Source organism: Microcaecilia unicolor, chromosome 4 (assembly GCF_901765095.1).
Source record: "Microcaecilia unicolor chromosome 4, aMicUni1.1, whole genome shotgun sequence".
NCBI lineage: Eukaryota > Metazoa > Chordata > Amphibia > Gymnophiona > Siphonopidae > Microcaecilia > Microcaecilia unicolor.
This window is the reverse complement of record NC_044034.1, coordinates 43,437,116-43,460,358: the sequence shown is the minus strand read 5'-3', so window position 1 is coordinate 43,460,358 and position 23,243 is coordinate 43,437,116. Positions and strand designations below refer to the sequence as shown.

Here is a 23,243-nt window from a genome sequence, read left to right as displayed (position 1 = left end):
AGCAGCAGAGTGAATACATTTATAGGTCAGTAGAAGAAGTTTGAACAGGATGCGAAAACGGATAGGGAGCCAGTGAAGGGTCTTGAGGAGAGGAGTAGTATGAGTAAAGCGACCCTGGCGGAAGATGAGACGGGCAGCAGAGTTTTGAACCGACTGGAGAGGGGAGAGGTGACTAAGTGGGAGGCCAGCAAGAAGCAGATTGCAGTAGTCTAAACGAGAGGTGACAAGGGTGTGGATGAGGGTTTTGGTAGAGTGCTCGGAAAGAAAGTGGCGGATTTTACGGATGTTGTAAAGAAAGAAACGACAGGTCTTGGCAATCTGCTGGATATGAGCAGAGAAGGAGAGATTGCTGGAGATGGTTGCTGTAGTACTTTCTGAAAAAGTTGCAATAAAATGGGCGTAGCATCCTGTGTGGACTGTAATGTCCGAGGAAGAGAGACTGCAGGAAAGAAAGCAGAGTTTTCTTGCAGGCACTGTGTCTGCAGATTTCAAGGCAAGGAAGCAGATTGCTCTCTGCAGTGCTTTGTTTTTACTCCGTTTATGAGTTTTTTTTGTGGGAGGCTTAAGTGGGCAGGTCAGCTGTACTTTTGCAGGAGATGGAGTAGAATCTCAAGCTCACTAGGCTCTGCTGGATGACAGCCATCATGCTGAAGATGACCTCAATTTGAGACATGTACAACAGTCAGCTGCCAGTGAGTAGAACAGCTGGTCAGGTAAAGGAGCACAGAGTATTTCTTGAACTCTCATATGTCATACTGAAATATCTTAATGACCTTAATGGCTAAGACTACTGAACTGAACTGTGGTATGTAAGAGTCCCTTGGAGCAAAAAGAAAAACAGTGCCGTGTACAGGGCCGTGCCTAGGGTCTCTGGCGCCCCCCTGCAGACTATCAGTTGCCCCCCCCCTGTGAAAATGATCCCCCCCCCCCCCCCCCCCCGGTGAAAATGATCGCTCACCACTTGCTACACTGACAGGAATTGTCAGCAATATTCTTAGAAACAAATTGCTATACATTGCAAAATAAGATAGCAGATGTAAATTCTCAAAGTGGACATATTCCAAACGCTAAAATGAAAATAAAATGATTTTTTTCTACCTTTGTCTTTTTTTTCCGATCATGCTGGCCCAGTATCTGAGTCTGCTGCTATCTGTCCTCTTAACTCCATTTCCAGGGCTTCCTTTCCATTTATTTCTTTACTTTCCTCCTTTCTTCTTCATTTCTTGCTCTATATCCATTTCCAGCAATTTCTTCTCTCTCCCTGGGTCCTGTCCTCCCATCCACGTCCATCCTTGTCCCTCTCTGCCCTTCCCTCCTCCATCCATAGCCAGCAATCCTCCTCTCTCCCCTCCCCTCCATTTCCAGCAAATTGTCCTCTCCCTGGGCCCCCATGTCCATCCTTGTCCCCCTCTGCCCTTCCCTCCTCCATCCATAGCCAGCAATCCTCCTCTCCCCTCCCCTCCATTTCCAGCAAATTGTCCTCTCCCTGGGCCCCCATGTCCATCCTTGTCCCTCTCCGCCCTTCCCTGCTGCATCCATAGCTAGCAATCCTCCTCTCTCCCCTCCCCTTCCAGCAATTTGTCCTCTCCCTGGGCCCTGCTGCTGCCCTCCCATCCATGCCTCTCTGCCCTCCCATCCATGCCCTCCCATCCATGCCTGTCTCTCTGCCCTCCCATCCATGCCTCTCTGCTCTTTCCTCCGCGCCCTGGGGCCTTTAAATCTTTTACTTCCGGTCGCAGCAGCGTCAGTGAAAGTGGAGCGTTGCCGACGTCTCCCTTCCCTTCGCACTCTTGGTTCCCTCAGTGTCCGCCTTCTTCTGACGTCAGAAGAAGGCGGGACACTGAGGGAACCAATGAGTGCAAGGGAAGGGAGACGTCGGCAGCGCTTTCACTGACGCTGCTGCGACCAGGTAAAAGATTTAAAGGCCTCGGCGGCGTGGGGCAAGGGTAAGCACCGCGGCGGCGCCCTCCAGAGGTGGGCGCCCCCCTGCGGCGCTTACCCCGCTTACCACATCGGCATGGCCCTGGCCGTGTATCAAACTTCATCTCTATGAAGGGAAGGGAAGAAAGTCCTTACTACAAAGAGAGTATGCTGTATTATGCCAAGCAAAAGCTAACTACAGTCATGGGAAAACTATATCATACAAGCCTGACGGAACATACATAACTGCCATATACTAACTATTAAAAGGATTACACTTTATGACGGATTTTGCTTATATACTTAAGTCACAGTATGCATCTTCTTTAAGGCTAAGCAAAACTACTGAAATTTAGTATTCTTTTTTCTTTCTGTTATTACAAGGTGAGGCAAAAAAAAAGAAAGAAAGAAGCATCCCTCTAGGGTTGTTTTTTTTTTTTTTTTTGCCGTTTTCACAGCCACTACATGGAAATTTTAAGCTTTAATTTGTTGTTACCATCTACATTTATGTGCCAAGTGGAATGAGATTCTTTAAACACAGCAAAGTTACAGACTTTTTAGTGTGACCACCCAGCAATTTTCACACATTCAAAAACGTTTGCACTGTAAAACTACCATTATTTGAAAAAAAAACAAACAAACCCAAACTGGGTATCAGCTTACTGTAAATGATGTCACAGTGATGTAGACTTTTGTAAACAAATTGGAATAATTTGTATTTGATATGATAATTTACAGATTGGAATGGGAATAAGTGTCGGCAGATGATCTGGGACAGCTTGCCACAGGGACTGATCAACAAGGCTGTTAAGAACTTACCAATGCAACTGGCAGGCCTGTGTCAAAGCTGGGGGTGGACACGTTCACAGTGACTGCAAAAATCTGACACGTTGTTAACTATCATTTGAATTATGTTATTTTACTGTGTTTCAGATCGAACGTTTTAACGTGCAAGATAATTAAATGTTGTTTAATAGTAATATGCAAGTATGACGACTAAAAAGTACATAAAATTTCTTGTTGAAATTTGATTGCAACCTGTGTTGCTATTTTTATTCAATACACGATACTTTTCTAGTAATTACACATCATGAGGACAACTTCGTATAGGTTGTGTAGGTCAGAAAACGAATGTTTAGGTTCATGTGTTCATAAAGAAACCCTAGTATTTTAAAGAGACAGTGAATATGGAACCTATTCTAAAATACAGTGGGGGAAATAAGTATTTGATCCCTTGCTGATTTTGTAAGTTTGCCCACTGACAAAGACATGAGCAGCCCATAATTGAAGGGTAGGTTATTGGTAACAGTGAGAGATAGCACATCACAAATTAAATCCGGAAAATCACATTGTGGAAAGTATATGAATTTATTTGCATTCTGCAGAGGGAAATAAGTATTTGATCCCCCACCAACCAGTAAGAGATCTGGCCCCTACAGACCAGGTAGATGCTCCAAATCAACTCGTTACCTGCATGACAGACAGCTGTCGGCAATGGTCACCTGTATGAAAGACACCTGTCCACAGACTCAGTGAATCAGTCAGACTCTAACCTCTACAAAATGGCCAAGAGCAAGGAGCTGTCTAAGGATGTCAGGGACAAGATCATACACCTGCACAAGGCTGGAATGGGCTACAAAACCATCAGTAAGACGCTGGGCGAGAAGGAGACAACTGTTGGTGCCATAGTAAGAAAATGGAAGAAGTACAAAATGACTGTCAATCGACAAAGATCTGGGGCTCCACGCAAAATCTCACCTCGTGGGTATCCTTGATCATGAGGAAGGTTAGAAATCAGCCTACAACTACAAGGGGGGAACTTGTCAATGATCTCAAGGCAGCTGGGACCACTGTCACCACGAAAACCATTGGTAACACATTACGACATAACGGATTGCAATCCTGCAGTGCCCGCAAGGTCCCCCTGCTCCGGAAGGCACATGTGACGGCCCGTCTGAAGTTTGCCAGTGAACACCTGGATGATGCCGAGAGTGATTGGGAGAAGGTGCTGTGGTCAGATGAGACAAAAATTGAGCTCTTTGGCATGAACTCAACTCGCCGTGTTTGGAGGAAGAGAAATGCTGCCTATGACCCAAAGAACACCGTCCCCACTGTCAAGCATGGAGGTGGAAATGTTATGTTTTGGGGGTGTTTCTCTGCTAAGGGCACAGGACTACTTCACCGCATCAATGGGAGAATGGATGGGGCCATGTACCGTACAATTCTGAGTGACAACCTCCTTCCCTCCGCCAGGGCCTTAAAAATGGGTCGTGGCTGGGTCTTCCAGCACGACAATGACCCAAAACATACAGCCAAGGCAACAAAGGAGTGGCTCAGGAAGAAGCACATTAGGGTCATGGAGTGGCCTAGCCAGTCACCAGACCTTAATCCCATTGAAAACTTATGGAGGGAGCTGAAGCTGCGAGTTGCCAAGCGACAGCCCAGAACTCTTAATGATTTAGAGATGATCTGCAAAGAGGAGTGGACCAAAATTCCTCCTGACATGTGTGCAAACCTCATCATCAACTACAGAAGACGTCTGACCGCTGTGCTTGCCAACAAGGGTTTTGCCACCAAGTATTAGGTCTTGTTTGCCAGAGGGATTAAATACTTATTTCCCTCTGCAGAATGCAAATAAATTCATATACTTTCCACAATGTGATTTTCCGGATTTAATTTGTGATGTGCTATCTCTCACTGTTACCAATAACCTACCCTTCAATTATGGGCTGCTCATGTCTTTGTCAGTGGGCAAACTTACAAAATCAGCAAGGGATCAAATACTTATTTCCCCCACTGTAAGTATTGTGATGCAAAGAAGCATGTATAGCTGAAAATATGCACAACAGAACAGCCATTTTTGATACATATATATTTAAATAAAATTCAGCAGCATCAAGAGCTTGCATGTGTAAGTAGCACCACATAATATATATGTGGCAATTTTACTACTTATATATGCAAGTAGCAGAAATCTGGATGTTTCTGAGGATTGATTAAGGGCTGTCCTCTAAAATGGAAAAACCTTTTGCATTTTGACAGGGTTTTGAAACCCATTGAGGTAAGCGCACAACCCCCCCCCAGGTTTCCTCCAGAGCCCAGGCTCAAAAGTGAAGTTGGCCAACAGTTACACATGACTCAAAGCAGGTGTAAAATGCCAAAGGGGAAAATTTTTGGAAAAGCATATATTGGTGTTGTATAAAGCCATCCCTAGAACATGCTGCCTTTAAAGTTTGGCATCTCACGGAATATACATATAAGTGATACCTGTTCTAGAATCACTACTTATACAGACATGCTGATTTACAAGTGTGAATATGCCTTTTATGTGTATAAACTGTGCCTACTTATTCTGAAATTGCTTCCAATGTATTGGAAAAGTTGAAAAAGTTTTTTTAAAAAATCCTCCTAAATAAAGACTTTCTTCTAAGTTTCAAAAATATTGACCTAGTTTGAAAAGGCACTGAACAGAAAGAAATAAACCAGCAGCTTAGTACTTACCAATACAATACTATCCCCAGGGATGTACTGAGAGAGGAAGGAAAGGTTAGATATGCCTTGGTTGTGCAGACAATCAACAATGGGCACTTCAATCACACCACCTGCTGCTCCCTCAGGATTCCTGAAAATATTTGCGGAGGGGCTGTCCCAGCTGCTATTAATAGCAATGTCATCAGTTTCATTGTGAGGTGAATGACTGTTGATGTAATGTCTGGAAGATTGAAGAAGTTCTGTTTTCAACTCGCAATTATTTTCCTGTTGGAACATTCTAAAAGAGAAAACAATATTTAACGATGAATACCAGTCTACCTCAGGGGTGTAGCCAGACCTTACGGTGGGGGGAGGCCAGAGTCCGAGGTTGGGGGCACATTTTGAGTGTCGCCCCACTGCCCCCCCCCCCCCCAAAGCCACTCTTTGCCTCACCTCCTGGCCCCCCCCCCCCACCACCTCGACAACAAATACCTTTGCTGGCAGGGGTCCCCAACCCCTGCCAGCCGAAGCCTTCTTCAGCGCCGGTCTCCGGCGCAGCCGCGTTCGCTGCCCTGCTCTTCTTTCTTCTTGCTCCTCCTGCCCTGTGCACGCTGACGCTCCTTCTCAGTTTCACGTAAAGGAGCGTCAGTGTACACAGGAGGAGCAGGAAGAAGGAACTGCAGGGCAGCGAACGCAGCTGCGCCGGAGACTGGCCCTGAAGGCGGCTTCGGGTGGCGGGGTCGTAGTCAAACCAGGGGCCTGGACGAAATTTGTGGGGGCCCAGGCCCCCATGGCCCCACATAGCTACGCCCCTGGTCTACCTACTGTACCTGAATTAACTTGCTTTGAGCTACAGCTGAAAAAGGTACGAGCTATATCTAAAATACCTTCCCTAACTATAAGGACATGAAACTTTCTGAAAATCCACTACATATTGAAGTGTCTGGTTAAGGAGATATGGAAGGATTTATTCCCTCTTCCTAAAGGTATTAAAAACAAATAAAAGATTAGAAGACCCATGGATGCAACTTTGCAAGAAATGCAGTTCAAGATAATTCATATGGCTTATATGACCCTTTAAAAAGGGACTAAGATCAAAATGTAGAGTGAGAAAACATGTGCCAAATGTAAAATGCAATAGAGGACCTTTCTGCGCTCTTTTTGGAATGTGTTAAATTTACCAGTCTGTGGTCAATAGCTCTCATCTTGATACAGACACCAATACAACCATCAATAGACTGGAATTATAATTGGTCATTATTAGGGGATGACAAATCTATGTTAAATGAGAGAATACCAAAAACAAGACAAGTCTGCACACAATTTATATTTTCAAAGCACTTAGCCTTCCAAAGTTCCATAGTTTCTATGGAACTTTGGAAGGCTAAGTGCTTTGAAAATATGCCTCATTGCTATACTTTTAGTGAAAAAAGTTAGTCTTCCGGACCCAAAAGGGATCAGATACAGATCTATTTGGGTGTAAATGATAGAATATCAAGCAACGAAAATTTGGAATTCCCTTCCAGAAAATATGAGTGATATTTCAAAAATGTATTATAAAACACAATAAAAATATTGGAACTAAAAAATGTATTACCTTCTGGTTATGATTATTTCTTCTGATTTATAAATTCCCAGGTGTACCTGGTTTTTGTTAACTGCTCTGAACTGTAAAAGGTATGTGTGGTATAAGTTTTTACGTAATGTAATGTAATGTAATGAAAAATGTCATTTTAAAATTTATCAAAGCCACACATTTTGGCACAAACTGTAATGGTTGCTTTAAAAGCAGATGTGGCACCACTTTATGCTAAATAACTCCACAGAACAGGTTATGTCAGTTCCCTTGCCACAGCTCATGCATTCCAAGCAGAGCTCAGACACAGCAACATAGCAAATGATGGTAGATAAATGCTAGTAAGAAGGTTACATCTCTCTTTGAGATTTTACCTGCCACTCTCTGCAGGTTACATCCCTCTATACCTTGCTCTGATTTCTTCTTGCTATCTAGGGATCCTTTGTGTTTATTGTACATGTTTATGAATTCTGTTTTCGTCTTCATCACATTCATCAACCTTTTCATGAAAAAGTATTTCTTGATGTTACTCTTAAGCTTACCTCAATACAACCTCAAATCATGTTCTACTAGAAACGGATCTGGATGGTCTTAAGGGTGTTACTATACTGCTATGATAAGTGTCCACACACTTTGCCACACTGTGCACTATGTTCCAGAAACATATGCCCATGAAGAGCTGATAGGATGCAACGTGGGATTCTGAAAGAACCTCTTCCTAAAAGATTCCAATGTCTGAACCTCCCTCCCTCCTGGCTCATTTGAGAGCAAATTCAACCTCCACAGAATTACGAGGAAGCTGTTGCATCTCAGATCCTGGAGCCTTCTGGACTTTATAGATAGAATTTTCTTATTAATAGGCACTCCTGAGAGGGAGTTCTCCTACATTCTCAACTGTACATCCTTCTCAGCCTCCTTTGTGGGCTTGGGGGAGGGAGTTTCAAGGATTTGGAGGCTATCCAATGTTTCTGCCCTGGGCTCCTTCATCTCTAACTGAAAAGGGATAACCTGCACCGGCCAGGTGCTCAAGGTAAAAAAAAAAAAAAATAGGCCTAGATTGAGCAATGTAAAAAAGAAAGAAAACTTCACAAAATCTAAGCAGCTACCATGGAAACATCTAAAACCATGCTAAAGCAACAGGACATTTTTTTACCAAAATGAACTTTGAGGTGCTGAGAGGGCTGTGACTTGCAAAACATTCCAAAGAGCTCTATGAAGATAGACTGAAGTTCCATTTGACAATGGCAGGTGGGAAGGGGCTCACATACGTGTGAGGTAGCCCAAAGGCTTCTGGAAAATGTTGCTGGAGAATCGTTTCCCGCGCCGGGCTCCTGTTTGTGATATCACCTATGTGTGAGTACTCACAGTCTTCGTACGGGGAGAAAATAGATGCTAACCTTTAGGTGCTGAATACGTACTTTAGAATAAGCATAAGCATTGCCATACTGGGACAGACCGAAGGTCCATCAAGCCCAGCATCCTGTTTCCAACAATGGCCAATCCAGTTTACAAGCATCTAGCAAGATCCCAAAACAGCATAATACATTTTATGCGGCTTATCCTAGAAATAAGCAGTGGATTTTCCCCAAGTCCATCTTAATAATGGCTTATAGACTTTTCTTTTAGGAAGTTATCCAAACCTTTTTAAAATCCCGCTAAGCTAACTGCTTTTACCACATTCTCTGACAATGAATTCCAGAGTTTAATTACTCGTTAAGTGAAGAAATATTTTCTCCAATTTGTTTTAAATGTACTACTTTGTAGCTTCATTGCCCCCTAGTATTTTTAGAAACAGTAAAAACAAGCGATTCACGTCTACCCATTCCACTCCATTCATTATTTTATGTTTCAACATTTTGTATTGACGATAATCAAAATATCACAACCAACTTCCAAGTATACAGTAACTCCAATGTGAGAGTTCCTCAGTAACAATTACAACCAAAAGAAAGGGAAAAGAAACTGCCATCAAACTTTTACAGTATTACCCCTCCCCCCAAACCTCAACCCCACAACGTACCCACTAAATTATTCCCCAAAGAATCAGTACCCTCAGTACAACAATAACATATTCTCATATACTATACCCCCCCTCTATATACACTTCCTATCCCATCCCTCCCTGATAACCTCCCCCAGCAGGGCCCTGGGCCTGAACTCTGACAGCCCCTTGGGCCCTATGTATACTAGACTTGCCAATACACCCTCCCTCTCCACCCTCCCCCCCCAACTAATAGTGAACTGGATATGAGGCATATTAACTGATAAGTAGCTAGCAATTACAATGTGTTGACAATCAAATTACGACCTCGAGTACTTATGGTTTGTAAATACAGATTACAAATTTGTGTGAAATGCTTTTTACGTCTAGGGAATCCCCTCACTTCCTTAGCCTCCCACGTAGCTAAGAGATGTACCTGATTCCGCTAATGCCAAAAGACCAGGGGTTCTGGCAAGGTCCAATACTGTAATATGGCTTTCCGGGCTACAAGGCATAGTTTGCGACATAGTAGGCTAGCATATCTGGACAGGGGACGAAAAGCTTTAGGTTTATCAAGTATGAATTGGTCCAGAGTTCCATTCATTATTTTATAGACCTCTATCATATCTCCCCCTCAGCCATCCTTTCTCCAAGCTGAACAGCCCTAGTTGCCTCAGCCTTTCCTCATAGAGAAGTCATCCCATCACCTTTATCATTTTCGTCGACCTTCTCTGTACCTTTTCTAATTCCACTATATCTTTTTTGAGATGTGGTGACCAGAATTGCACACAATATTCGAGGTGTAGTCGCACCATGGAGCGATACAAAGGCATTACAACATTCACATTTTTGTTTTCCATTCCTTTCCTAACACTCTACTTGCTTTCTTAGCTGCTGCTGCAAACTGAGCAGAGGTTTTCAACGTATCATCGACGATGACACCTAGATCTCTTTCCTGGTCAGTGACTCCTAATGTGGAACCTTGCATCACGTAGCTATAGTTCGGGTTCCTCTTTCCCACATGCATCGCTTTGTACTTGCTCACATTAAGTGTCACCTTCCATATGGATGCCCAGTCTCGTAACGTCCTCTTGTAATTTTTAACAATCCTTTTGCGATGTAACAACTTTGGGTAGTCAGCAAATTTAATTACCTCACTAGTTACTCCCATCTCTAGATCATTTGTAAATAGGTTAAAAAGCAGCGGTCCCAGCACAGACCCCAGCGGAACCCCACTATCTACCCTTCTCCATTGAAAATACTGGTCATTTAACCCTACTCTCTGTTTTCTATCTTTTAACCAGTTTTTAATCCACAATAGCACACTACCTTCTATTCAATGACTCTCCAATTTTCTATGGAGTCTTTCATGAGGAACTTTGTCAAATGCCTTTTGAAAATCCAGATACTCAATATCAACTGGCTCACTTTTATCCACGTTTGTGTAACCTCCTTCAAAGAATAATGCACATACATGCATAAATGTAAAAAATCTGCCTAAGTGCTATTTTGTAAATAAACACGTATCTTAAAGAGCGCACATTTTACAGGTAGGCATTCATGGTGGAGTGTGGCCAGGACTCATACTTACAGTTGTAATTTATAGAATACTACAAGTTATGCATGTATCTGGTATTTACGCACAAGCACTTATGCCAGCTCTATGGCTGACGTGCTTGTGCCTTACAGCATATATACCTATTCAGTGGCTATGTAAAAAAAAAAATCCTCAACAGTCCCACTATCTTACAGAAATTTTTTTTTTGTTTTTGGGACCCAGCTTCTCACTCAGCAGAGCCCCTGGATCTGATAGATGAAGATAAGTTTATTATTAGATATCTATTAAAAAGTAGAAAAGAAACGTTTATATAAATTATATTAATCGGGTGTACCGATGACGAAGTTTGCGTTATTGATACTGCCATATTAACATGTTTTTGGCAGTAAACGCTACTGAGGTCCCCTAAAAAAGTAAATGAATCATAGAGTTGTGGTAACATTAAGAAGAAGGAAATGAGTGATGTTAAATATGTGATTTGAAAGAACACATGAGTGAGAAGCTGGGTCCCAAAAACAAAACAATATTTACAGCATATATAACCAGTTACTCTAGAATTCTATAAAGGAAAGTAACGTATGTCCTTTTAAAAATTTTTTTTAACAGAATAGGTGCCATATATGCAATCTGTTATAGAATTACTCCCCCCTCCAACCATTGGGCATACAGTCTTATAAAAGCCTGTTTCAACTGTTTTAACCACGCATATACTTTTGAAAATTACCATGCACATGTGAATAGATTTAAGTATGAAATGAAGTTGGCTGTTCATTATCTTTATCATAACGTAAGAAAGATGAATAATATGTAAAAGCTCATTCCAAGACTTAAAAAAAACGTTTGCATGATTTTAAAAACATACTTCTCTCTGACATCATGGCCAGAATAGCTCAGAGATTCTTCAGGTTTTTCACAACCAGTCTCAGAAGATAATTCCAGCTTAGATTGTACTTTAATAACATCATTTTGCAGCCTTTCATTTTCATACTGTAGTTTTTCAAGGGTAGTAGTACAGCTTTTTTGTTCCCTTAATGATTTTACACCCTGAGAGAAAATAAAATGATCTTTTAGTCAGTTTTGTTCTCAAAATGCAGCTTAAAATAAAATATTAGCAAGGAAACTTAACATATACATAAAGGTAGATCAAAATCTGCTTGATGCCAAGGTACCTTGCAGAGATGTTTTGTGTGTTAAGAATGCTGAGTTAGCCATTTATGTTTTTGACTCGCAGTCTCTCCAAACAGAATTTTATTGGGTGTTTTTACTTACTGAAATAAATTATGCATGGCTAATTACTGTTGAATTCATAAAAGATTAAAGCATTAAACAGGATTGGCTTAACGGGTAAGCCAATGAGGCTCTGGCTCAAGGTGCCAAAGATTAACGGAACTGAAAGCCTGCCACATTGGCTCACCCTTGTTCCGTTGCTCCCACTGCTGTGTTGTTCCACCAGCACTGCAGTATTTTTGAAAGGTGACAATAGACATTTCTTGTCTTTTGTGACAAACAGGAAGCACCTGTTTTCATCTTTCAAAAATGTCATGGTTAAGCTCAGTGGTGGAAGCGAAGGAACATGTTTCAGGTGCAATACTGAGGTTTAATTGTGGGAGCACAGGTTGGAAGGGGGATGACGTTTGGAGCTAGAAGGGGAATGGGACTGGAAGGGGGTTGATGCAAGAAAGTAAGATGCTGGACAAGTGAGAAGCAACGGAAGGAGAGAGAATGGTGTGGAAAAGCCAGGACATATATAAAGGAAGATAGGGAAGGGGCATAAAGATGGATGCAGGTTTAAGAAGGCAGAGCAAGCGAACATTGGAGAAACAGGCAAATTCTGGAAAAGGGGAGAAGTGGTAAAGGGAAGATGCAGGCGACATGGAGATGCAGGACTGCATGGACTCAGACTCAGATGTAGACTCTGGGATTAGGTGGGAATCCAGAAAACAAGACTCTAAGAGAGGCTGGGTATTGGGAGTATAAGGACTTGGTACTGGGCAGGATCATTTGTGAATTAAAGCTCAGGGATTGGGTAGGATGGAAGATCAAAGTGGTGTCTTGGGGATTAGGTAGTGGGATAGAAGGGATTAAGAAACTGAGCAAGGCTTAAGAGAACACGCGGGTTAGTGATTTGGAGAGTTTGAACAACCTGTAAGGGTTGTGAGGAAGTTGAAAGAATTATGGAGAGGATGAGAGACAAAGGAAGGAGGATAACAAGTCTTTGAAGGAGGCAAGTGTGTGGCAATGGGAAATGTAGAAGGGGGAATAGAAGTCTCAACAGAGATAAAACAAAGAGACTGGGGGTCGAGAGGGAATAAGTGACGGGGAAGGAGCTGGGGCTAGGTAGAGGATAAGAGGCAGAGGCAGGTAAGATAAGGCTCGGGAGGTGATGAGTACAGATGGTGGAAATGAAGGACTAAACTTGATGAAAGATAGGGGAACAGGAGGTTGGGAAAAGACAGACAGGAGGTGGGGAATGGGAAGACTACAAAAACTGGTAAGTAGGTGAAAGATGAAAAGAGGGATGAAGGAAGAATGAAATATAGCTATAGGTGGATAATGGCAGGTGAGAAAATGGAGTAATAAAGATGAAATAGAAGGAATAATGACAGGTATAAGCATAGGAGAGGAAGGGAAAGATAGGGAGCAAGAAAAAAAAAAGCAGAAAATGGGAATAAGATCCTAAAAAAGGACTTAAGAGAAAACCAATATGAGGAAGTGATAAAGGGAGATCAGAACCAACCCAACTGAAGAAATAAAATGATCAGACGTATGAAAAACTTATTTTCATTTTATTAAAGAATGAAATATTTTAGTTTTGAAAATGTGCATTTCTTGTGTTTTGCTCAGTATAGGAGGAAATGCATTTCTGTTTCTCCTTCTTCTGTGTTTCACAGTTTAGAGTCTGATTTCTTGGAGTTTCAATTCATTTTTTGTCTACATGCTTGTTTCTAATTTGCAGCTTCTTATTCTTTATTAAGTAATGGTCTATGTTTTTCTGCCCATGTAACAGAGATTAAGGATTCTTTTAACATGTAGGTTCTATGTAGCAGTCTGCTTGTTCTCCTTTATCAATTGGAAGTATATTGGTAATCTAGAACATTTGCAGTTCTGACTTTTCATAGTAAGGGTTGGTGCAGTTTAAGTTCTGCCTGAGCTTCTCAGCATCCCTTTGCAAGGTTTTGTGACACTTCAGTGTTTGAACTGTGTTGCATTCATTGATAGGTACCAGAATTTGAATATAATCTTTTTTTGTACACTGAGCTGTAAAGTAAAATATCTTACTTCTGCTTTAATCATTAGGAGTTTTATTGCTTGGTTTGGGAATGCCCCATGTATATTAAACTCTATGGGCCCAATATTCAAAACAATTTAACTAAGCAGAGGCTCCTGATGGTTTAAATCACTATTACCAGCTCTGCCGCTAATACTCAGCAGCACTTCACCAGACAGTGCAGCTGAATATCAGCTGTGACCACCACAAAGCTATCCAGATATTGCCGGGGAAGCACTATGAAGGCAGATAAAGACCATATGGCCTAGCCAGTCTGCCCATCCATGCCATCTATTCTTGAATTCAGATACTCTTCATCTCCACCACTTCCAATGGGAGGCCATTCCACGAATTCACCACTCTTTCTGTGTTAGTAGTGCAATAAGAACAGCATATAATTTTCATTGCCTTTAGTATGAGGGAGTGAAATATTTTGCAAACATGCTGCTCATCTGCATACCTGCTGCTTGGATATATTTTTTTCTTTCATCTCTACCTCAGTCATTAACTGTCTCTCCTGAAAATCAGATTTCTCTACAATTGCTGCTTTAGTGTTATCTTTCTGATGAAGTTTTGCAATCAGATCAGAATTTTCATTCTTCATGTTTTTCAAATCAAAGCTGTGAGGCTGTGTCTGGTAAAAAAGAAAGTTCCTCACCTGCAATGAACATGTTAAATAAAAACATTTGATCCTAATCTTAATATACGAATATATCAAATATATAAGCAGGATTTAATATTCAGTGACTGTAATTATTATTTTGCCACAAGCCATGGTAAAGCGAAGATACTTACATAGTAACATATAGCAACATAGTAGATGACGGCAGAAAAAGACCTGCACGGTCCATCCAGTCTGCCCAACAAGATAAACTCAAATGTGCTACTTTTTGTGTATACCTTACCTTGATTTGTACCTGTCCTTTTCAGGGCACAGACCGTATAAGTCTGCCCAGCACTATCCCCGCCTCCCAACAATCAGCCCCGCCTCCCACCACCGGTTCTGGCACAGCGAAGATACTTACCTGTAGCAGGTATTCTCAGAGGGCAGCAGGCTATATATTCTCACAATTGGGTAACACAATCAAACATTGTGCGGTCCGGAGCTTGCATCAAGCTTTTCACAGAGCTCTTTGGAGCAAGAGACATGCTCCAGTGCGTGAGTGCCTTCCTGCCTGCTGTGCGAACGCAGGACTAACAGTACAATATCATAGCATAGAAGACAACTTCAAGGGGAGGTGGAAGGGTATGTAAGAATATATAGCCTGCTGTCCTCGGAGAATACCTGCTACAGGTAAGTATCTTCGCTTTCTCCAACAACAAGCAGGCTAATATTCTCACAATTGGGGAATCCCTAGCTGCCAGGCTCACCAGTAGCAACAACCAATGGCAAGGTGAGAACATGGAGACACTGGTAACTATATGCAAATCATGGAAGTGAAGCCTGGGAAAGTATAAAAACGGGCCTAGGCAGGTGGAGTTGGATTCTAGAACACAAAGTAAAAGTGCATAACTATTCATCAAAATCTAAGGATATGTTAGGAATGCTGCCGAAATCATGCTACTTAGAACAGGAACAAGAAGTAAATGTATGGAATGATGACAAATCACAGATGCCTAGCCAAGCTTCCCAATAGATGCGAACGATTAAGTCATGGCTCTGACACTGAAATTCTGAAGATTATCCTTGGTAGCCCAGCCTGGGCGTACGGAAAAGAAAAATAAGGAAGTAGCCAAACAGACATGTTGCATTCCCCGATGGTGACCCACAGCCTGTCGGAGGGAAGGAATGCTGATGAGAAAGCCTGTCGTGCTGAGCTAGTGTCAAGGATAGTCCAATGTTCGCTTGCAGTCCAAAGAGTGAAATATGCACCTGCCATGGGCATGAATCTGTGAAAAGGATAGAGGCAAGAGAAGTAACTAATGTAGATCGAACCCTGACACAACTCAAGGTAGGAATCTAGGGAGCATGCAGAGAACCACTCCATTATGATGAAAGAAACTGCCAAAGGTCATTGTCCCGGCAAGCTGAAGGAACAGCCATCAGAATCAAATCTGTTCCGCTCAAGAACTCCCACCGACAGAAAAATAAGCAGCGTAAAAACAGCGCTTATTACATGGGGATACCAATGCAGAGGTCTCAGAATGTATACAGAGGTGTAAAAAGGCATATCCCTTACACAAAGAAGAGAAAAAACACTGAGGAAACTGAGGCAAATCTCCACCAATGTAGAAGGTATACATACCAAATGGCAAACCTATTCCATTGGGAAGAGAAATACTTCCTAAGGGAAATTTTCCGAAAAGCTAGCAAGACTGTGGAGACAGTTACAGGAAAACGCCAGACAGCTAATGTGGAACCTCTATCATCCAGGCCATGAGAGCCAGAGACTGGAGGATGGGATACAGAAAAAAAAACCCTGTTCCTTGGGAAGAGGGTCAAAGAACACTGCAGGGACCACTACACTCTAAGAGAGAATTCCAGAACAAGAGGAAGTCAAAAGTGCAGAGGCCAAGAAGGATACATCAGAGAGTGTTGGCCCCTTGGTCCCACCTGCCCCATGAGGGAGATGAGAGGAGACGAATAGAAACGAATAGAAAAGATTGTTCTCCCAAAGAAAGAGAAAATGCAAGTGACAGAAGTCTGTTACAGACTTGGAGCCCAGAACAGAATGGAAGGACGGGACAGTGTACTTGAGTAACCATGAGATATATTACCAGGATGTTCCAGAATAGGAAGAACCTGAAAGTAACATTTGTATGAAGAGACCACACATGCGGCTACATCACCTTGTACAGTCTGATGGCCAAACGGATGGAAGTGGCCTGAAAGAGCACACTCGGACAACACACTGTCACAGTTGTACAGTCCCCTGACAGAGAGCGAAGCCAATATATTGTCTATGTCGGGGAAGCAGAGGGCAACCTGGTTATCCGTGGAACGAGTAGAAAGTAGTTAACAGTCTACACTGCAATCGCTGAGAACATGTCAGGACACCCAAAGTCTCTTGTCTACAGGGCAGACAAAAACGTTAGAGTTGGGAAGCCCGACAAAGGAGCTTCACAACCTAAGAGGGAAGTAATCACCATCAAGAGTCTGCGAAGACTAGGATTGAGAAAAATAGTTCTAGGAACAAATGGGGCAGAATCGATCCCCAAATGGAAAGCAAATGCGCCACGGGGACATGTGGATGACTTCTTCCAGAAGCCCTGTGGTCTGACACTACCAAGAAGGTAGAGTCCACTAGGAGATCCCATGTGAAAATGAGGCAAGGATGATGGATGGACAATGCAGGCCATGTAATCAATCAACAGCCTGAACAGTCGCGAAGATGAGATCCACCAAAGGGCTCAGTGCCCAAGTCGTAACAGTGTCCAGAGTAACTGTTCCATAACGGGAAGAGATGCCCCAGTCAGGCGACTATCCAGAAGAAGCCCAATGATCTTAAAGTGGGAGACGGGAAGGAGATAGGACTGGGGATACTGTAACACAAATCCCACTAAGTCCGGCACCCAAAAAGTGCTCCATACAGACTTGAACACCAATCATCAATATGCACTGCACAAACCCAAACGAGCAAAGATATAGACTCAGGCAGCGCAGAGGAGCTATGAAGATCACAAGACTCATGATGAATATTCCAGAAACGGACACGAAGGCAAAAGGTAGCACGTGACACAGGAAGTAGAATGTCCTCAGTCGAAATCAAAGAGACTGCATGTGGCTAACTATCCATAAAGTCTAGAGGGCAGAGCCAATGATTGCCCAGAACCATGGACAGTAGGGTGCTTAGGAAAAGAAACCATCTTAAACTGTTCTTGTGCTAAGAAAGTAGCAAAAGAGTCAAAGAGGCAGGATGGAAAGTATCCCAGTTGCACAGTGTGACAAAAGGGAGAATAAGGAGTAGAATAGCAGCCATCGTCCCCTGGTGATATGGACTTGAGTTCAAGGGCTTGCAGAAGGGCAGAGATATCTTCCAGAAGGAATTTCTCATACCGAGAACTGATGTGAGCTGCTCCTGGCAGACAAGTCATCTGTCCGAGACCTGACCATCTGTAGCCTCTGTTCAACCAGTAGGGCATCCAGGAACTAACTGACACTACAGTAATTTTCCTCTGGAACCATCCAATGGGGTGATAAGTAGTAATAGTAGTAGCAGTACTCCGCCATGCCAGGAAAGCTGTCCAGGCTGAAATGAATGCCGAAGACGGGAAGTAATACGCTGGGTTGGTGTCCAAGAAGGCTAGCGAGAAGAGGTAGCAAATAAATGAACCTCTGTTCAAACCGAGTGAAAAGCCTCCTAGATAAGGTGGAAGTCCTAGAAGGCTCCTGGGAGAAGAAGAATACAATGGTGGCTGTGGAGGTCTTGATTATGTCAGCTTTCCCCTCCAACTGTGTTCTGAAAGGGTTCTCTCTCCAGCACTTGGCAGCCACCAGCCTCCGCTGAACACACAAAGTCAGAGAGAGACAGTCAGTCACAAGGAACCACACTGGAGGTAGAAATGCTGGAAGCCACACCAAAAAAGGCACTCGATCCAGAACTTGTGACACCATCTGTTACTCAGCCAACTTAGCTCCGCCAAAGCAAGCATGGAACAAAGATCCACAGAATACACTCGTGAAGAGGTGAAAACCCCGTACTTGAGCCTGAGTGAATCCATGGTATTAGCATTCCTGCTTGTGGGTGCCGCACAGCTCGTAGAACTCTGAAGTCTCCAACCTCTATGGAGGGAGGAGGAAGTAGAGTCCATGAAAACCAGAAGAGTTCTGAAACTGGTGCATGGAGGCTGTCTATGGGAGGGACAGGGGCCACAGGCAGCCTCCCACCTGTGCACGAGAACATTAGGGAAGAGCTGAAGGACCAGGACTAGCACAGATTTCCTAGGAGGAGAGTCATAGTCCAGGAACTCAAAAAGGAAAAAGTAATTCTCCACCTCGGCAAGCAGTGAAAAGACAGCCACCATGTCTTCTACAAAAGAAGGGAAGGACAGGATTGTGAATGGAGACATCTGTGCCTGTGAAGGGAGGGGTAGGTACAGATGGTATTCCAAAGGACTCTTTCTCCGAGAAGTGCCAGGGATCAGCATCTGACCCCCATATGCTCCTCACTGGTATCAGCCAGGAACCCTCCATGGGTAGGCTGATATGGGGTCCTGCTGTCTCGGTCAAGGAGGACTCTCATAGGAGCAATGAGGATTGGGTTCCAGTCTCAAGTTGTATAAAAACTGCTAGTGTCGACCCCAGTGAAACATGAGATACTGGTGGTGGATGCTCATCATAGGCTGAGGACCATGCAGGGCAGACTCAAAAAGCATGATAGGTGCCAAGCACCTCCAATGCCAATGTGAAGAAAACCAGCCCAGAGTCCAGGGATCGAGACATGGATGTCATGAGGCATGGCAGGCGCAAGCACCTTCGATGCCAATGCTCTATGAAGAAAACCAACCCAGCAGATATGCTCATAGCAACATCAAAGCAGTTGAGGCATCGGTGTAGAGAAGCAAACACCCTTGAAGCCGATGCACTCTGAAGGAGACCAGACAAGTGAAAGAGTAGGGTCCTGATATTCCGAGACTCATGCAGAGGCAGTAACTGGAAGGTCTCCTGGCATCGAGACCCCTCGAGGACCAAATGCTGCAGTGCCCCAGAGGCACCAAAGGAGACTGACATGGGCAAGAAGCCACAGTACCGACGTTGATCTTCTATGACGACTGTCCTCAATATAGACAGCAGTCCACAGTATTAACGTCGATGTTCTATACCAACTTCCCTCGACACCGTCATACCAACTTCCCTCAGCACTGACGAGAATGAGGTGAAGACTCACACTCCAGGCCGAAAACGGTCGGTCCCAGGGCTTCAGATAGCGGCCGACGAAGAGGCAGGTGTCAATGCAACTGCCGACGTCGACACCACAGACACTGATGCCAATGTCGAAGTTCCCTGTGAGCCACTTTGACTAACTGGATTCTGGCATGAATCTGAAGAGGCAGAACACTGTTAGAAGAGGTATGTTGCCATACCAAAAGCGGCCTCCGACGGAAAAAGGGAAGAGTCAATGGTAGCCTGGAAAGAACGAAGCACCAGAGAAAATAAATGGCAAAACCCTACCGGAGCTCAGACCTAAATGTGGCCTATGAAGAAAAAAATAAAAGAAAAAGAAAGAAAAAATATCGAACAGGAAGAAAAAGAACGTGAACAAGACACAAAATAAAGAAAAGAAACTCTGGTAAGAACCGAGCTGGGTGCTGTGAGGAGGGGGGGGGGGGGGGGGGGAAGTCCTCTCCTCATCGTGGGGAACCACCCCCCCCCAAAAAAAAGAGACTGTTGGTCCTGTGTGCGCGCAGCAGGCGGGAAGGCACTTGCGCATGCGCACTGGAGCATGTCCCACCCTCCAAAGAGCTCTCTGAAAACTTGCTACAAGATCCGGACCGGACAAAGTGGGATCGCGTTACACAATTGTAAGAATATTAGCCTCAGAAGCTTAGCCGAAATTGGGTGGCGGAGCAGGTGGGGGAAGAGAGGTTGGTGGTTGGGAGGCGAGGATAGTGGAGGGCAGACTTATACTGTCTGTGCCAGAGCCGGTGATGGGAGGCGGGACTGGTGGTTGGGAGGCGGGAAATACTGCTGTGCAGACTTGTACGGTCTGTGCCCTGAAAAAGGCAGGTACAAATCAAGGTAAGGTATACACATATGAGTTTATCTTGTTGGGCAGACTGGATGGACCATGCAGGTCTTTTTCTGCCGTCATCTACTATGTTAGTCTTCGGAGAACTATCTGTTCTTACACTCATTCTCCTCTTGAGTAATGGATAAATACACCTATTTTCAAAAAAAGAAATTGAAGGAGCAATTCTGTAATCTCTGTTGAACTGAAGCCAATATATAGGCATTTAACAAACATACACATTTTGCTTTAACAAAATAAAATCTGAACATGAACAAATGGAGATGTTTCATACTTTTGATCACTGATGAAAACCTAAACTAGAGACCCATACACAATTTATTAAATAAAAAAAATAATCTAGATAAATAATAGCAAATCGTAGCTGATACCAGTGCCCGGATAATTAACATAAATATAAATGTGGGTGAGTGGATGCTCAGTATTTAAACCGTGGCCTCCACAGGCCCTCGGTATAGTCAGGCATCAAAGTTTCAAATAAATAAGCCTAAATGACAGCTTTTGTTTAAATGCCACACACACACACACACATCGAGTAGACCACACTGTGTGAAATACATCACAAGTATACAAAATGAAAAGTGAACTGGACACTAAAATATCAGTTAGATCGCACAAAAGACTCCAAGGTCTACTGTGGCTAAGAGCCTAAAAGTACTTTGTTACACTCTAGGGCCCGACGTCTGAACTGATCATTATTCTCAAGTTCTTTTATTTTGCAATAAATGTTGCCTTGATTACATCAACACAACAAAAACCAAAAAGGTAAAGGAACCCCTACATGCAGAACAACCAAAACCAGGAGTGGACCAAAGAGACTCATGCAGCCAGATGGGTAGTCTTTATTGGCACCTGTGTCGGGTCTGATACACAAGTGGTGCCCAATAAAGAGCTATACATTACCCACCTGGACGTGATTACATCACCAGCTTTATCTTCTTGAAGTAGTCAGTCCCTTGGCTTTCTCACAGACCCATACTTCTTACCTTACGTAGTTCTGATATATGGAACTCCATTTTTTTCTTCAGCTCTTCATTCAGTTTAATACTTTGTGTGTGAGATGATTCAAAACTTTTAATAAAGTAAAACAGAAAAAAAAACCTTTTAGAAATGCACTGGAGAAAGTTGAATAGAATAACAATCTTAGTCACTATTATGCTTATACCACCATTCACCACACATCACAATGTAAAAAAAACGAATATAGCATGAAAAAATCCTCTTAAAATGGCGTTGAAAAATAGGTACCGGGGGAGGGGGGGAAATCAGCGCTCAGGGCCCTTTATATAATAATGCCTAGTGGGGATCCCTGTGTCCAACATTGGGCATGAAGACTTATTGAGACCTGGTGTAAATCCCATCACGCAAATTGGCCATAGATCCCCAGAATTTTACAACACTGCAAAAATCTTTTGAAAATACCCCTGACCCACCCATGGCCATACTTCCTTCTGGGTTGCATGCTATGGGATTTGGGTGCCCAGGATTATAAAATAGCGTGCAACCAGATGCATGCACAATCCCTGATTGGTGCAAATTAATGATTGTTAGCACCCAATTATTGATAATTGGCTTATTAATCAATTTGGCTGCAAGCACATCTCAGGATTATGCCCAAATTTGGATGTGAATATTTTTGCACCCTGTATAGAATCTGGGGGTATATGTTTATGTGCAATTTTATGGTATCTTTTCTCCACTTAAATCTTGTTTTACACATTAAAAGGACTCTTCCATAAATGTGCAGAGTTATACACACAAAGTACGTGAATGCACGACTGCACCTACGCTTATATGATTTGTATATGGACCCCGACCCCCGCCCTGAGCCCTCACCCGCCTCCTCCACATTGGACACCTGCCGCAGCCGCTTGCTCGCCGTCCTCCCTCTTCGTCCTCTCTGACAGTCTGGGGAGGGAGGGCGGTGGTTAGTGTGTGCAGGTGGTTCGGGAGGTTGGCAGCCAGTCTCGAGCGATTCCTAGGCAGGGGAAGGAGTAGGGAAATAAGCTCCGTGTGTTTCCCTACTCCTCCCCCTGCCTGGGTCACTGTTTGCTGCTGGCTGGGTCGCGGTTTGTTGCTGGGCGTCGGGCTGGTGACTTACTACTACTACTACTTCACCCGAGGTGCAGCCAATCAGTGGCATTTCATTGGATTCGATGAGCTGTGTGGGATTCATGACGTCAGTTTGATCTACCGCACCTAGCAGACCACCTCCGAGGGAGCCAGGGTTCCAGGCAGCCTCAGAACGTTGGAGGTGAGAATTATTATATAGGATGATAAATTATCATATTTATTCAAAAAAGTATATAAGCCATAAAGCACTGGAGCTTTTTAAGTACTTGCTTAGAGCAACCCAAACAAATGCTGTTACAGTAATCTAAAAGGCCCAGAAGAGATTGCACAAATAGACGAAGTGTTCCTGTTCAGAGATTTCGCATAATGAAAAGGCCCTCCGAGTTAAGGTATTAATTTGCATTTACAATGTTAATCTAGAATCAAGAAAAAAAAACTCCCAGAATTCTGATGGTAGAAGAAAATAGCACCTATAGCTCCTGAAAAATAGATAGATCACCATCCTTTCATCTCACCTGTGCCTGTACTCATTCCTTTCTTTAGGGGAAAAAAAAACTCTACTAAGTCCTACCATAAATGCTAAATTCCTTCTCACTGGTAACAAGATAGATGCCCCCTGTGGCTGATTCGTTTTATTAGGATTTAAAATGACACTATCACAACGTTCCCACAGCACCTCCTCCCATTTTGCATGCTAAAAATACAGT

The 23,243-nt window shown here is 43.3% G+C and overlaps 1 protein-coding gene across 7 annotated transcripts in view; it reads right to left on the bottom strand.

Annotated features, from left to right (window-relative positions):
• DEUP1 (deuterosome assembly protein 1) overlaps positions 1-23,243 on the bottom strand; it is an 83,907-nt gene that overhangs the window by 9,599 nt on the left and 51,065 nt on the right. For 4 of the 7 annotated variants that reach the window (XM_030200178.1, XM_030200184.1, XM_030200180.1 and 1 more), the window contains 4 exons: positions 21,450-21,534; positions 14,235-14,432; positions 11,369-11,550; positions 5,422-5,689 (listed from right to left, as the gene is read on the bottom strand). In XM_030200178.1, coding sequence (XP_030056038.1) covers positions 5,422-5,689; positions 11,369-11,550; positions 14,235-14,432; positions 21,450-21,534 — 733 coding nt within the window. The remainder of the gene's footprint in view (positions 1-5,421; positions 5,690-11,368; positions 11,551-14,234; positions 14,433-21,449; positions 21,535-23,243) is intronic. The other 3 variants (XM_030200181.1, XM_030200182.1, XM_030200183.1) reach the window with 3 other exon arrangements.